General features: G+C 36.4%; 1 protein-coding gene across 8 annotated transcripts in view; it reads left to right on the forward strand.

Annotated features, from left to right (window-relative positions):
* Positions 1 to 16,324, forward strand: part of FRY (FRY microtubule binding protein) — a 236,177-nt gene that overhangs the window by 167,553 nt on the left and 52,300 nt on the right. For all 8 annotated transcript variants that reach the window (XM_017818584.1, XM_017818586.1, XM_017818579.1 and 5 more), the window contains 8 exons: positions 1,493 to 1,592; positions 1,894 to 2,065; positions 3,778 to 4,034; positions 5,867 to 6,013; positions 9,796 to 9,964; positions 10,345 to 10,435; positions 12,799 to 12,881; positions 16,057 to 16,207. In XM_017818584.1, the coding sequence (XP_017674073.1) occupies positions 1,493 to 1,592; positions 1,894 to 2,065; positions 3,778 to 4,034; positions 5,867 to 6,013; positions 9,796 to 9,964; positions 10,345 to 10,435; positions 12,799 to 12,881; positions 16,057 to 16,207 (1,170 nt within the window). The remainder of the gene's footprint in view (positions 1 to 1,492; positions 1,593 to 1,893; positions 2,066 to 3,777; positions 4,035 to 5,866; positions 6,014 to 9,795; positions 9,965 to 10,344; positions 10,436 to 12,798; positions 12,882 to 16,056; positions 16,208 to 16,324) is intronic.

Raw genomic sequence — 16,324 nt, forward strand, 5'->3', positions numbered from 1 at the left:
TAATGCAGTAATTTGCATCTAATTAAAATACATCTGAAAATTTACTCTCTACAAAAATAATTTGGCAAGATATCTGATCATCATAGTTCAATATAGAAATACTTGGCACATAGCAAATCAAAACAAATCAAATATTTCAGAATTATCTGCAGAATTCTTCTGTTCTTATAGGAGCAAATAGACTAGAGACTGCATTATACTGAGATTTTTAAAATATGAATGGATTTTTGTGTTTGCAAATTCAATTATGTTAAGGGACACTTTTTATTTTAGAAACACAGAAAAATATCAGATTTTAAGCCAGTCTTTTTTCCTCACATTGTGTTACCTATGCCACTGTGTCCTAAAAATTAATCTTTCCCATACTTACAATAAAATATTACTGTAATTTCCCATATTACAGTAAAAATTGAGAGTATGATTTGCATGATTTAGCTTGAAGGGAAAGTCCTATTTCTAGCAAGTTGAGAATTTTTATTAATATTTTAAAGCTGTTAATAGTTTTTCCTCTCTCATCTATCAAAATGTATCAGGAGGCCACTGCCTAAACTACTAGTAAAATGAGCAGTAATGTATCTCATTGATGATGCCTGTCTGACTTTCTACATAAAAGCTACTTCCCTTCTTTTTTTCTTTTTTTAAATTTACTTTTTAAACTTAGTTGAAGGTCAAAGAGACAGGTGTAGAGCATGGATTGCAGCTAGTTTGGAATTACCAAGAATGTCCCATGCCACACACGTATCTGCCGTATTAAAAAGTCCAGGTAGGCATTCTACAGCCGTCCAGGAGCTGACATCTAGGATGAGAAATTGATGGTTCACAATGGAATCAGGTGCATTTACAAATCAACAGGAGAAAAAGGAAAATTATTTTAGTGAAAATCCAAATGCTGCGACATGGGAATTCTTCTTCTGTCAATATTTTCATTAACACTTTGATATGTTTAACCCTACCGTTGAAGTTGACTTTATAGATAGCAGACTTTTTCAGTCAGTTCATGCTTATTGTTTGAAAACAATTTTGATAGAATTGTCTAACACCTCAAAATATTCATGTCAGAGATATCGTCTTTTGTCCAAAGGGACTGTTTTAATTGCAGCTTGTCTAGAGAAGTACTTTATCACTGGAAGTTGTCATGCTACTCGTTTTATTTCATGGGTGTTGGCCTGTTCTGTTAACAGTTTATGTCGTAAATTAAAATAAATTGACAGTTATAGACACAGGTATTGCCTTTCTCACTGCGGATAACTCAATGCATTCCTAAGCATTAGTCTAAGGTAATTACAAATAATCCTTTCTTTCTTCCCATTCTCCAGATGGCCCTTTGATCAAGCAGCATGTATTCATAACAGCTCCCTTTCACATATTCTGATGGTAGAACAGAGAAAAGAAAGATGACATTTTCTTTAGACCATATTCCATAGTAAATTAGAGTGAATATAATCTGCATTCCTCACCAACATTCACAAAAATATACTGTTTATTCTTCTAGGAACTATCCTTTTGATATAGTGACGCTTTTAAACTTGGTGCTGTTCAAGGCATCTGACACCAACAGAGAGATTTATGAAATTTCCATGCAACTTATGCAGGCACGTATCAGCTACTTTTTTTGTCCTCCTATCTTTGGAGGTTGTTTTGAGAAATTCTTATAAAGCACTGTTTATTTGCATTTTAGTTTTGTTTTGAAAATAAACAATCAGTTTTGTCTTGGCTATAAATACTTACGGGAATATTTATATAAAAATGAATGTTATGGTGTCTTTCATATTTGAAGAGTATACTGTGAAGCATATAGAATGTTCTCTGATAGCTAAACTTGAAATGCTGGCATTTTGTGAATTAATGAAGTTTTGTCTCATTTCTTTTTTTTTTTTTTTTTGTCTTTTATAGATCCTTGAATCAAAACTTTTCGTTTATTCAAAAAAGGTAGCTGAGCAAAGACCAGGCAGTATCTTGTATGGGACGCATGGTCCACTGCCACCTCTTTACAGTGTCTCACTTGCCCTTCTTTCATATGAACTAGCAAGGATGTATCCTGAACTTACCCTTCCACTTTTTTCAGGTACCTGTATTTATTTGACATATTATCTGCTTTACACGTTTGTACAAATGGTATACCGCTACCATTTTGAACCACAATTCTGTTTATAAATGTAACTTGACCTGTTTTTATTCTGGTTCAGATTTAGGAATACAATATATATTTCCTAGAAGTACTTACGCAAAGTACAGAAACCCTGTTTGGGGACTCTGTTCCGCTTATGAGATCTTAGGGTAACTTTGAAATTACAAGTGCCCTGAATGAGTTAAAATGACATTGGCAAACTCTACTATAATGGGTTCTCATGTGATTCCTCTTACGCATGCATTTATAGAGATGATGCTTGTGAGGATATAATTCTTCATTTTATATAAACATGACTTTAATTTTGGGCAGATTGATTGCCTGTGTCCAGTTTTACCAATTATTTGAGTGACTCTTAAGTGATCTCTACCTTCTGTTATTTGCCACATAAGCATGTCTCAGCATTATTTTGATTTTATCAGAAATACCTTTTTTCAGAGTTACTGAGAAAAATGTTAAAGAAGCAAGAGCAAGAGCACAATTCAGAATATGCCCACTCTGAGACCATCCCTGGGAACAATGATGTTTTGAGACATATGTCTGTTTTCATTAATCTAATGTATTACTCTAGTTTTTAAGTAACAGAACAAAAATATCTGTAATCATGGGAATTCTTACTGGCTCTTAAAATCCATTTATTTTTTTTTACTAAGTCTGTCGGGGCTGGAGGGAGGGTAAAGGCACATCATCCATTTCTCAGTGCCCAAGATACCATGAGTTATAAATAGCTGATGTAAGGAAATTCTGATGGCTCATTTATCCTTAAGCAAATGTTGTTCATCAGTACTGTTATCGTCTATTCATGTTGCTGTAGTGACCGTATCATTTAAAAAAACTCTCATATACAATCCAGGACCCTTTCTGTATACATCTGGAATCATAAGGAGAGACAACAGTATGTGTCTTCAAGATTTTTAAAAACCAGGCAGCAGTTAAAGAAAGGAAATGTTTACTGTACTGATTTTACGGAAGAATTCTGGTAAAGAGAGATAATGTGGTTCACTTTGGCAGGAAGCTGTATTTCTTATCCTAGATTTTCCAAATCCCTTTACCTTACAGTGTCAGTTCTTTTTTTATATACTATATAAAAGTGCTGTATACAAGCACTCCTGGACTGACAGCCAACTGAATTTTATAGGACTTCCCATAGAAAATAAGACCCCAATATAAGCAAGATGGCTTTTGTAAACTCGGTATAATAAATGCCTTAATATTTAAACTATAGATTGGAAACCTGGAGGCCAGTGGGACATCTACAATTCTGCAGGACACTTTTGTATGTTAATTCTAATTCTCTAGAAGTTCTTGGAATTCTAGAATAACCACCAGTAATTTAATTACCCTTTTTCCTTTTTATTGACATCCACTTCACTTAATACATAATATGGCACAGTAAAAAGGGGTGACTTTCTGTGTCTAAGCTTAGACTATGTTAGTTATTTTGGACAGAAGACCTCACCAGTTGCTTGCTGTTGTGGAATATTATGTTATTCTTCAGGAAGCTCAAATACATGGTTTTGTATGCTAGTGGTGTGCAAGGTAAAAAACATCAGGTAGTCTAGCAAACATCAGAAATGCGATTTAAACAGTGTATTTAAGATTTCCTCCTTAAATTAATATGTTGTCCTTTTCAACTCTTACTGTTTTAGAGGTAAGCCAGCGGTTTCCAACTACACATCCAAATGGAAGACAGATCATGCTTGCGTATCTGCTACCATGGCTTCATAATATTGAACTTGTAGACAACAGACTGCTCCTCCCTGGTTCGAGCCCTACCACTCCAGAAGATGAACTGAAGGACAAGGATGGGGAAATAGCAGTCACAGGCGGACTAAAAGGCAATGGCTGGGGCTCACCTGAGGCCACCTCACTGGTCCTTAATAATCTCATGTATATGACAGCCAAGGTAAAAAAAGCAAACTAAGAAACCAACCTGTAAAACCCTTCCCTCCAATACCAATAATTTTGCACTGGAAGAGTTTTATTAAGGGCAAAGAGTGTTTCATCCTTTAAAAAAACCCCACCTTAATAGTGAGAGCATTAAGGAGTACTAATGGGGGTTCTAAGTTCAATTCCCTCATATATCACCTCCTGGGTTAATGTGTAAGGCAGCAGATGAAAGTTTATTTGGGGGTGAGAATAAGCACCTGGAATTTGTCCTACTGAAACTCTTGTACTTTCTAGGAAACACATGTTCTTTTGAAAAGGGAAAAGGGTAAAATGACTATAAATTTCTAAAGTGCTGGTTAAAGCATTTTTTTGCATAATGGAAAATATTTTACATCACAGATCCTGATAAAGGACCTGAGACCTTTTGTCCAGTAACTTTTTAATGTAAAATGCCTAAGGAGCTGTTGGAGAAGATACTGAGAATCCATTTTTACCTTCTCTTTGCTGAGTTGCAGGCTGCCCTACTACTGTGCAATGCCTTCTCTGGCACTGCTTCTACCAGATTTAGTAGATGCATCTAAACTGCTAAATACATAAACTCTAGAAAGAAATGCCTGGTACCTATGTCATATGAGACAGAGTGGTTCGTATTTCCTAACCTGCTCAGGGTTAATCCTCTCTCAAGCAGACTGTCTGTTCCACACTACATAGCAGTTGATTCTGAATCTTGCCTCATGCTGAGGGCCTCTAAGGAAAACATAATAATTATTTTGTGTGTGTTTTGTCATATGACCACATCTAAAGTAATGTGGGGACTGCGCTTCAACCCACCAGCATGTTTGTTTGATACCCATTGCATACGCAGGGCACGATAGTGGCTTTGAATAATCTGATGGTATGGAATCTCTAGGATATTGTTAGTGGAATTTTATGGGTTGAAAACAAGTGTGATGCAGTCCCATCCTGACTGCCTGTCAGCAGCAGTCCTTGGAGTAAGTTACTTCCAAAACCACACAACGTCTTGGTTCCAGAGTGATTAAGTATGCTTGCTTCAAACCATATGGTTTGACCTAGTTTTGAGGCTATCTGTGTGACAAAGGGACTGGCACCTGGAAGTGTCAGTGTAGATGACAGTAGATGTAGATATCAGTGACAGTGTAGATGTAGCTAATATGTATTATATCATTTTCAGTAGGATAGCATGACCTGGAGATTGCATCTCCTCTGCTAGTAGAATGTCAGCCTGGGTGGTGGTTAAAACAGACTTCTCAAAGTGGGAGGCAAAAATTTTACATAGGAAACAGAACAGCTTCAATTCTAGACTCCCACATAACTGGATGTGTGCACTAAATATTTGACTGACTGGACAAAAGGTAGTAATTTCTGTAACTGTGTATTGCAAAAGAGAGTAAAAACTGCTCATTTCCAATGTGAAAGCAAAGGCCCATAAAATGCTTAATTCTGCTAGGATTTACTGGGAAGAGAGGTTCCCAATTGTCGACTACTCTGAAGACTGAAGCACTTAGCACAAACATGCAGAACTTTGGTTACTTGACAACTCTAAAGATGAAACTTAATAAACTGCTTGGTTTTCACTTTTTGAATTTATATTCCTTAAGAATTTTTTTTTTCTTTTTTTGTGATTTAAGTCCTTCTGTGGATTGGAACCTAAATGCTATTAAATAGAATTTATGCTCTGAAGTCTGTCAGATAAATTTTGAAAATAATGTTTTGTAACTTTTTACATCATTTGACTGTAGATTTTGCATTAGAAAATGCTCTAAAAGAGCATACTTTAGTTTGGAAGTCTGTGTATTTCAAGAAATGTATGCTTATGATTCTTTGCAGTATGGAGATGAAATTCCTGGTCCGGAGATGGAAAATGTCTGGAATGCTTTGGCCAACAATGAAAAATGGAGTAACAACCTTAGGATAACGCTGCAGTTTCTCATTAGTTTGTGTGGTGTTAGCAGTGATACCATCCTCTTACCTTATGTAAGTGTTTTGCACTTTATTTTATTTGCTGTTGTTTACACAGGTTTTAATAAAGAAAACAGCTATCACCTGCAGAAAATTAATTTATGTATCAAAAATAAGAAATATCAACATATTGCTTAGCACATTGTACAAAATTAAATGTCGGGAATAAAAGAGCCAAAAAACTGAAATTAAAGACAGGAATTGAGTACTTCAAATCTCAGTCTTCAGCAGTGGAGCACACCTCATGTCAAGTAGGAACTGGTCTTCTTCCAAGCAAAGAGCAACTTTGCATGTCAGTGTATGGGGACAGTAGCAGAGACGGGTCATAAATTGCCCGAATGAATTGAGAAAAATATTAGAGATATTTTTTCATTACAGACTTTCATAAAAATATGCAATTTGTATATATATATTTAATTTTTTATTAAAAAGACAGAATGGCTGTTCCGTGATTAAATAACTTGCATGGAAAATGAAGAGAAGTAAAAATACTAAATGCTTATATTTTTTCTCAGTAATCAATTAGTTTACAAAGCTATTAGTTAAATTTTGAAAGTCTATTAAACAATGAATGTTGTATCATGAATGGGACATAACATGCTATGATCTTATTAGCTTATTTGTTGTAAATATTTAGCTGTTCTTTCAGAAAAGCATGCAATTTTAAGAAAGTGATGCATTCTGTTCTCCTGTAACCAACTAAGGCTTTCTGTGGGACATCTGAAGAGACAGAAGATAGTTAACCTTTATAAGCTCCTTACCATATCAACTTCTGCCTTTGGATGGCTGTCATAAATTATATAATGGTTCCTGTAATATGCAACTCAAACTGTGTTGGATATTGTTGTTATTCCAGTTAAAATAAAATGAGGGCTGTCTGAGAAAAGCAGGATAGTTCCATTCCCATGTTCCCTATTGCTCAGTTGCTGGGTGAAACATAATCTAAATTTAGTAAATTTTCCAGCACAATTACAATATGCTGTTTTATAAGTTAGCCTCTTTCTATTGATTTCCCTGAATTACATTCAAAATTACTATTAATGGGATGAAACTTGTCTAAAAATCCTCATAAACATACTTCATTTAGAGTTGCTGAAATAATAGTTTGCTTAAAGTGCTTAAGATGACTGCTATACATAATGAAATAAAGAAAATATGGAAGCCCATACAAATTTTCAAGATGTTGTTATTGTGCCATAGGCATCCTTTTTGTTTCCTTTTATTTGTAGAGTTTACTGTTCTATAGTCTCAAATCAGTGTATATATATGCCTCACTAATCAAAAGAGGAAAAATTTGACAGTGGAGTTGATGTAAGAACAAGCTCAAGGTTTGTATGAGAGGAAGACAAAGGGGTTGATCCCAAATATCTTGAGAGTAATTAAGATCTTTCCATCAGTTGTGACAGAGGCTCTCCATTCAGTGTTGACCATGCTTTGAACAGGAGGTTAGATGAGAGACCTCCCAGGTTCTTTCCAACCTGACTGATCCTACACTCTGTGACAGACTTGGCATTAGGCCCAAAGGTGGTCTCCATCAGGAGGAGCTAAGTTGGCAGAGAACAAGTGGAAAGCACAGAGATAAGACACAAAATGAGGGCTGTTAAATTTCTGTCAGCTTACAAAAGGAATAGGGGCAGTTTTCTAAGAGGAAGGAGTAGTCCTGTGCTGAGTATATGTCTAACACCTAAATTTGTAGCCTTACTTCTAAATAGCAGGCTGGTGCCTGCTAACCCTGTCGTGTCTTGCCCAGGAGCCCCTCACATACATTATCCTCCCCTCTAGATACTTGCCAACCCAAAGCTTTCAGCACCTCCTTTTTCCAAAACTATTGCCATCCCACAGCTCTGAGCAGCCAACCTCAAACCCCCTCCTACCCAGAGTACTTCTTTCTTCAAATTCTTTCCTTGCCTCAACGTCTTGGCTCTCAGAGCTCTGTCCTTCTCCAGGACAGTAGAGCAATCTGTTTTGGCATATCCAGCTTCATCTGCTCAGCATCTCCTGTTTTGCCTGTGGGACTTTTCTGGCCTCCCTCCCAGGCTTCCAGTGGCTGTTAACAAAACACTCAGGTCTTCATTGGTGGCGGCAGGTGACAAGGTTCCTGTGTTTTCTGCCACACGGTTAGTCCATGTTTTGTGATGTTGAGTTAAAAGTCTGATTCTCATATTTTGCAAAATCTGAAAAAAAATTCAGCTTCCGTAGGAAGCCTGACTGTGCCTATGAGTCACCCCTTCACTGATAGCTTTGTCTGGAGTAGGAAAATACACTGGGCTTATCACACGCATCTGCTCAATGTTTTGCTAATGCCCTGGAGTTTACAGATAAGAAATCATACCTAACTCTGCTAACTACACAAGACTGCTGATACCATAAACATGTGTCTTCCATTACCATGTTATCCATTAGATAACAGATACAGATTGCTAGATAATGCTAGCAAATAAAGATCATTTCGACAGTTTATCAGCACTGTTGCAGGTCACCTGGGCTCAGAAGACCACAGAGTTGCAAGATTGCCAGTTTACCCATCTCCTTTTGGAGCCCCCTGTACCCCAAGGCAGTCACCAGCTGCTTTGTGCCTTCAGCCATCTGTTCTGCCTGTATGGGTTCAAGCCAAAAGCATGTCTGACTCACTTTATTTTTAATCTTTTTCTTCATCAACTAAATTAATTGCTTTGTCTGTTATGTTTCCTTTAAGAATTTTTTCCCAGTGCCCCAGTACAAATTGCTGAGCAGTCCATTCTTTCACATTATGTACTGAAAGATTTCTTAGAATATTTATAGTTCAGAAACTTCTTCAGCAAAGACTTAGTGTGACCCCTTCAGGGGTGAGAGAAGCTGAAAAGGGCACTGTGAACCCAACCAGAAATGAGCCTCAGAAAGGAGATGGATTTGTATCTAGAAAGTCCCTGGGAAATTTTTAGTACAGTAGAGACATGGAATATGTGCATTTTCTCTAGTTTAAGCAAAAAAAAAAAAAAAAAGAGAGAGAGAGAAAGAGGAAAATGAAGCAATTAGGAAATTATTTTAATGGAAGTATTTAAGAGTATAAGAACAGTTATACTTGGTGAGGCCAACAGGCAATTCAGTCCAGTATTTTAGCTCCCCTATAGGCATCTATTTAGGGCCATCTTTAAAAACAAGCAGGCAAGCACAGAGGAATGCTTCCCCATATGGTCTACCAGCTCCAGCACTTAATGGATCAAATGGGTTTGAGTTGGAGAGTGTCTGCTTTTAATAGCCATCAGGGTTTTCTTCCTCAAGAATTCAGCCTAATTTGATCTCAGTATCTCAACAGCCCTTATTGTTGCAATGCATACAATAACTTTTGAGGTCTTGTTAAAAGATTTATAGAAATTTCCATAATTTCTGTAAATGATACTCTCAGATTTTTCAAATCCAGATACATGAAGTCTATGTACATAATTGCTCTGCCTTTCTTCCATTTGCTATTACTTTGCTTACAGATATAAGTAACTACTTAGAGCGCGGCTTATTGTTTGTGGCTACAGCTATAGTTTTGTAGATGTGTATGTTAGATAGTTATATACCTAAACAGCTCATTGTGAATGGTAAGCAAAAACTTTGAGGTAATTAGATCACAGATTGACTCTGCTGGAAAAATGATGTTGATGTCAAGGTGAAAAGTTTTATTTCTGTGTGAACTGTATGTGGTTTTGATATCTGTCCGGGAGCAACACTTGCATTCTGGATCCTTTCAGTACTGCAGTGTAACATTTATTGGTTTCTTTGGAAATTCACTTTAGTCAGAATTTAATAACTGTTGTCTTTTTCTCTAGATAAAAAAGGTTGCTATATATCTGTGTCGCAATAACACTATTCAGACAATGGAAGAGCTTCTTTTTGAGCTGCAGCAAACCGACCCAGTGAACCCGATAGTCCAACACTGTGATAATCCTCCTTTTTACCGTTTTGCTGCCAGCAACAAAGCCTCAGCTGCAGCTTCTGGTATGACCTCAATGTGTTTTCTGTTACGCTTTGCAGTAGTCAAATATACTTAAGAACCAACCCCATATTTACCCTTGTTAGTGTTTTGCCAAATTCTTGAAAAAGAATAGGTTATGTCACTTTGGAATGAGCATAGTTTAAGGAGTGGAAGAACATTACTACGTTAATCTACTCCTCAAAGCGTATAAACTTTACACCATTCAGCCATGCAAGCAGGTCCTAGTTTGTAGAAGTGACAGTGTTCATTCATACGTGTAAGTACTTGCAGGATGATCACTTTGACTGTAGCTGCTAAAAACCTTTAAGTTATGGTCTTTTATTGCTTTGCAAATAATGTCTGCTGTGTGTAACAGGTGTTCTTACTGACATCTCATACACAGGAACCACCTCTAGCAGCAACACTGTTGTAGCTGGCCAAGATAGTTTTCCTGATGTGGAGGAGAACAGAATGGTGAAAGAGACTGATGAAAGGTTTGTGGTTTGGGTTTGTTTTTTTCTCCAAAATGTATGTTTTCCTAGGCTAAGGGTGAGATGTTGGATAAAAGTCTGCATTGTATTGTGAGGAACTCTGATGCTGAAGCTGATCCTAAATGGTGATACATCCTAGTATGTATAAGTTTTTTTAAAAAAGCTATTCACAGGATTCTAGTTCCTGACTGTTGTTTAGTAACACATTGTAAAGAAACAACTGTTGAACCTACATTGATTGAATCATGCTAAGTAGATCATGGGTTTTTAGGGATTATCTACAAAAGAAAAAGAAAATCAAAAGTGTGTATCAAATAGTGACTGCTCAAATCTTTATGAAAAATCAGGTTTGATCACACCTTTCGATTTCATGGACAGTGAGTAAAATTTAGTTTGCAGTTTTGTATCCATGACCACAAGGACACCTCCTTTGTCTGGAAAAAATATCTTAAAAAGGAAAGCTACGTAAAATACTTTGCTTAGAAATCATATATTCAATTTAGACTTTGGCTTCTTATGATACATACTGAAAAATGATGAATGAATAAATGCAAAGCCTAAGGGTCATCAGATCCTTGAGCACAGACGGATATATATTGTTTCTCTCACAGAAGCCCTCTTAGTTTTGTAAGAGAACTTCGAACGGCTTATAATAGCATTCATCAGTAAGTGCATTAGTATTACATTAATCTGTTGTTGCTAATAGTCACTAGTATCACTTCAGTGGTCCAACCCACCTTCCGCAGGCTCCGAGCACAGAGACAATTATGTGGGCAAACCTTTCTATACTTCAGAACCTTTTTAATTACTTGCCTTTTACATGTTACAAACATGAGTAGCATTTTGTCAGGTTAGTTTTATGTGTCTGCTAATTTAAATGTCAGTAGAAAATAGCACTCAGTACTAAGTAAGGTTTCAAATTGATAATAAAGCAGATTTTACTGTGAATGATGTTTTCAGCATATGCACTAGAAAGGAAAATAAAAACATTTTTCCTCTGAATTATTTTTTTATTATTCTTTAGCTAAATTGTATGGCTATATAGTTTTAAGTTAGATTTTTATTTAGTTAATTTTCAGGCAAGTTGAGCAAACATCTCCTACTGTACTTTCAATCTAACTGTGTTTTCCGGGTTTCTTGTCTTATGTAAGTTTTAAATGTGACTCCAAAAACGTTCTTAGCATTCAGATTTATCAGAGACCCTATGATAAAAATGAAAGGAAAATTACAAAGTTCTGGCATTCTGGTTCCTGCTGAAAGACACCTCAGAAAAAAATGGAAAATAATTTACCTGAATTCATTGCTGGCATTTATGTTACCAAAGAAACTGGAAGCTGTAAGTGCATCTGCATTTCAAAACCAATGTGTCAGTCTTAGAATGTCCATTAATATTGACTTCATGCATCAAGACATATGAAATAATGAAGGTCATAGATAGAATATCATGTATTAAGATGGCTCATGATGCATTTTTGTAACTCACACAAGGAATTTATTGTGTCCTTACGAGACAAACATGCTTCGGAAACAGTGTAATACATCAATGTATAGTGAAATACCCTGCACTAAGATGTATGCACATTAGTAAAAAATTGAATTGAATGTTGTCTAGAAAACCTTCAGTTTTGTTTCATTTGATATATGGTTATTTGTAATTAGTTTCCTAGTTTTGCAGAAGTGGTGATGTTTTTAGATCATCACTACTGTGTGAGACCTCAGTATGGCTCCTCTCACTCCACTTCAGGCCTGGTTACCCTGACAGCACAAGGTGGAGGAAGTCAAAGGAGATCACAAATAAAACTTAGCTGGCAAAAAGTAAAAGATCTGTGGCAGATTTGAGGACAGCTGTGAGCAGTTTGTTCTGGCTCTCATAGCCCTTAACTTCTCTATTAGGTCTGCTCTGGCAGTTGCTGGATTCTCTTGTGGAAAGGGGATCTGCTGAAGCTTTTCCTGCTTGATACCTGGTGTGGGTTTGGCTTTGGACTATCCAGTCAGTTACTGCTTTAGCAAGTTGGGAGAATTTTACCCATGAACATGATCTGTGACAAAATACTAGCTGTGGATTTAGTTCAGCCTTAGCAGTTTCTTGCTTCAAGAAAACCACGTGTTTGCAGCATAAGAATTTCCCTTTGCTAAATTTTAAAAGCTGTTAGAACTTCTCAGAAACTGACTGCAAAATCTTTCGTGGAAAGAAACAGCATTGTATTCACATTGCTATCTACTCTTGTGTAAAAGTGCAGCTGTCAACTCCTGTATAAAAGTGCATACTTAAGGAAATGCTTTTTCTGTTTTTAGAGTAAGCATATAGTCCAGATGTTTGATGTCAGTCTATGTTTATAATGAAGATTTTTTCCTTGTATTTGAAGGTTCAGTAATGTAATAAGAGCACATACCCGACTAGAATCAAGGTACAGTAATAGCTCCGGAGGATCTTACGATGATGACAAAAGTAAGTTTTATTATTCAATTTGATGAAATTTCTGGTGTTTTGGTGGGAGAGGAAAACATTCAGATGTCTGGCAGAGGCTCTCTGTTTAAATTCTTTATAAATAGAAATGTAACAAATGTAGCTTTACCATACAGGGAGTGTCCTTATTTTACCTTCATACCTCATTTAATTAATTTACTTTGTTTAATCTGGGCTCAGTCAAACCCATTTGAAGGCCAGAGAACTTCACAAAAGGCAGCAGCAAAGAATCCTCTGGACAGTAACACACTGAGCCTTTTGTACGTGGCAAAGCCAACTAAGAGCATTATTGCAAGTGCTTTGAATTGTGTCATTTGCCAGTATATCCCTCCAAATCAAGTGCTGTTACAAGAGCATGAAAAGAGATTCAGGAATTTCCAAATATGAGATCTTATCTCCTCTTTAGCTTTTATATGCCCTTTGCAACTAGTTTCTGGCTACACTGTACAAATGTGTATTAGTGAACAGATTGAGATAGGGCTCCTGAGCACGCTTGTTGTTCTATGTGTATTTCTGCAAAATGGACTATAAATAGACACTTGGTGCTCAGCAGATATTCCAAAGAAAAACAGTGTCAACTATTGAACAACAGTGTAAAATTTATGAGTTGGGTTGCTTGGCTTCATTTTTTGATTGAATTGTAAAGGCAGCGATTTAGAGATTTCAGTTAGGCCCTAACCTAATGTAAATAAGGCAAGACCTTGTTATTGACTTTCATCTCTGGCTTGTTAAAGCCAGGTCAAATAATATATAGGCCATAATATCTTGGTTTGGTGCTACAGACACCATTTTGGAACAGTATTTTGACATAAGAAGTAAAGATTTTAAATATGCTTTAATCTAAGTAATTTTTGGCAATACTCTTCTGCAAAATATGCAAACACTGTCAAATACAATACAATGGGATAATTAAATGTATATTAGAAACTATTATTCATATTTATGAAGCATAATATTTACAAAATATTGTGTATGTACAAACTCGAGTATTTAAATGTTACAGACAAAAAAGTCTGTAACATCTTAAACTCAGTAGGTCTTAGTAACTTGTCTTGGGTTTTTTGTGGGTTTCTAGTGCTGCAGCTACTAAAAATTCTTCTCCAGATGTTAACTGGAGCACTGGTGCTAATCTGATCTGCATTAAGAATCTTTCAAAACAGAACAATATTTATATTATCAGAACAACCCTCAAAAGTTGGTGGTTTTGACAAGAGCTTAGAGTAATAAAAGGTTAAAAAATACTGAAATTTTCTTTGCTCTTTTGGAATGTCTCCTCAAACCAGTGCCCAAAATGTTTTTTCCTGCATGTACATGCAAGCTTCATAGTACCATGAATATTTATGCAAAGTGTGCTTCACCTAGGGGTTCCTTTAGCAAATATATGAATACCTAGATGTAAAATAAAATGCATTTTACTTAGCTACTGACATTTATATAAAATTCTAATAAGAAAGAGCAATTCTTATACCATTCATCATTCTACAAGATACATAATGCAACTTCCATTAAGCTGCAAAGGCGTTGCTTGTATGGCTTCTCTCTTTTCTCCAGTCTACTTGAACATACATGTATTGCTGAGGATATAAACAGGGAACATAACTCTGCAGCACAGAAAATGTTTTGTTCGGATAAGGATTGCATGTTAAGCCTCAAAGTGCTTCTTTGTTCCTTTTTCAGTCTGTACATAAAACTGTGAAAACATGAGTGAGGATCTAAGTCTCAGTGTGAACTTCATGAAGCACTATGCTGTTAAACACTTAAATAAGTAGTGCCTGTGAAAAGCATCTGGCAAACATTATCTGGTTAATTCTTAGAAGATGAATATGCAAAAATGCTGTACTTTGATACATTATTAGGTCGATTTATTCTTTATCTGTAACTAAGCAATCATCCTCCAGATGAGGATCTAAGTAGAGGTCTAAATCATAAAGGTCTAAAATGTTCCTTGAAAGACCAGCACTGAAGAATGGGAATTAGAAAGTTGCATTTTAGAAATAATTGGAGGAGCAGCTACTGCATTAAAGGTCTCCTGAAGATCTGGGCTGAAGATGTTTTTTCAAAACTAAGAATTGATGTGCATTAGAAATAGCTAGCTCTGATACTTTTGTAGGCATCAAAACAATTTCTTTTCCCGTGGGAAAGCTGACAAGCATCAGATGCATGCTGTTAAAAAAAAAAAAAGAAGAAAGTGCTGAGAGTTTCAAATCTACCTAAAATACAAAAGTGAAACAAAATAAAACCAAAACAAACAAGCAGACAGAAGCCCACAAAACCCCAAACAAAAACAAACAAAGCAGAGCAAAAAATAACACTAATTAAAAATTCATAAAAGGCAACGTTTGGGTGTATGTCAAGAACAGACCTGGAAAAGTTACTTTCCACAGCAGTGTATTGCAAACTGCTAAGCCTCAGAAATAAAAACTGACCAGTGGGAAAATCAAAAGGAGTGAGAGGGAACAAAACACAGAAGAGATTAACAAAACTGTGCAGCTGAGAGAAGACAGAAATTGTTGGACATAACTTACTTGACCCACATCATTGCAGATAAACAGGTGGAAGAAAAAACCCTAATGCTCATTAACAAACAGCAGCTGTCATAGTGAAGCAAAGTTAAATATGAGAAATTCAAGAGATAATTCTTCCCTGTTGAAACAAAATTGCCCTGAAGATGTTTTTTGCATTCCTTATGCCTCTTTGCTAATTCAGGACATTTAACTTTGCCTTTGTAGCATTGCTCAGCAGGGCACTGGTGAGGAGTTGCAAGAATGTGTCACTGGTACTCTGCTCCTTGCAGCAGATGGCTTCTGACAGCAGCTTTGTTGGCTGAACTTTTCTCTCATTTTTGAAGAGAAAGTCCGTTGCTTGGTGCTTTGTGATCTGGATCCAAAGCTACTAAGGGACAGCAGGCATTCAGCTGCCGCTCCTACCATTCAGTGCTGTCTGCTTAGAATCTCTTTAATTTCCATCAGCATGAAAGAGGGATTAAAAATGCATCACTTGTTATTGAACACGGGAATTTGCAAACATCATGGCATCTTATCACATTATTCCAAACAGCTGAACTGATACGTTAGCATAAAATCTATTTTAGTATTTCTCAAAAATGGATGACCAGACTTGGGTTTTATACACTCTGTTTTAATGATTTTCCATGCAGACGATCCTGTTTCTCCATATACAAGCTGGTTATTGAATATTGTGGAAACCAAACAGCCACATCCCCTGCCTATGCCTTACAATGGAGGATGTTGGGCACCACTTGTGGACTACCTCCCAGAAACTATCACACCCCGGGGCCCCCTTCATAGGTGAGCAGTTTCTCATTCTGACATTTCAGACAGTGTGATGCTTCCTCTTACTAGTTGACCAACACCAATTCAACTGTTCCACCACTCGGAACATCTGAAAATCATACATTAAATTTC

The sequence above is a fragment of the Lepidothrix coronata genome, unplaced genomic scaffold (genome assembly GCF_001604755.1).
Source record: "Lepidothrix coronata isolate B3197 unplaced genomic scaffold, Lepidothrix_coronata-1.0 Scaffold69, whole genome shotgun sequence".
Classification (NCBI taxonomy): domain Eukaryota; kingdom Metazoa; phylum Chordata; class Aves; order Passeriformes; family Pipridae; genus Lepidothrix; species Lepidothrix coronata.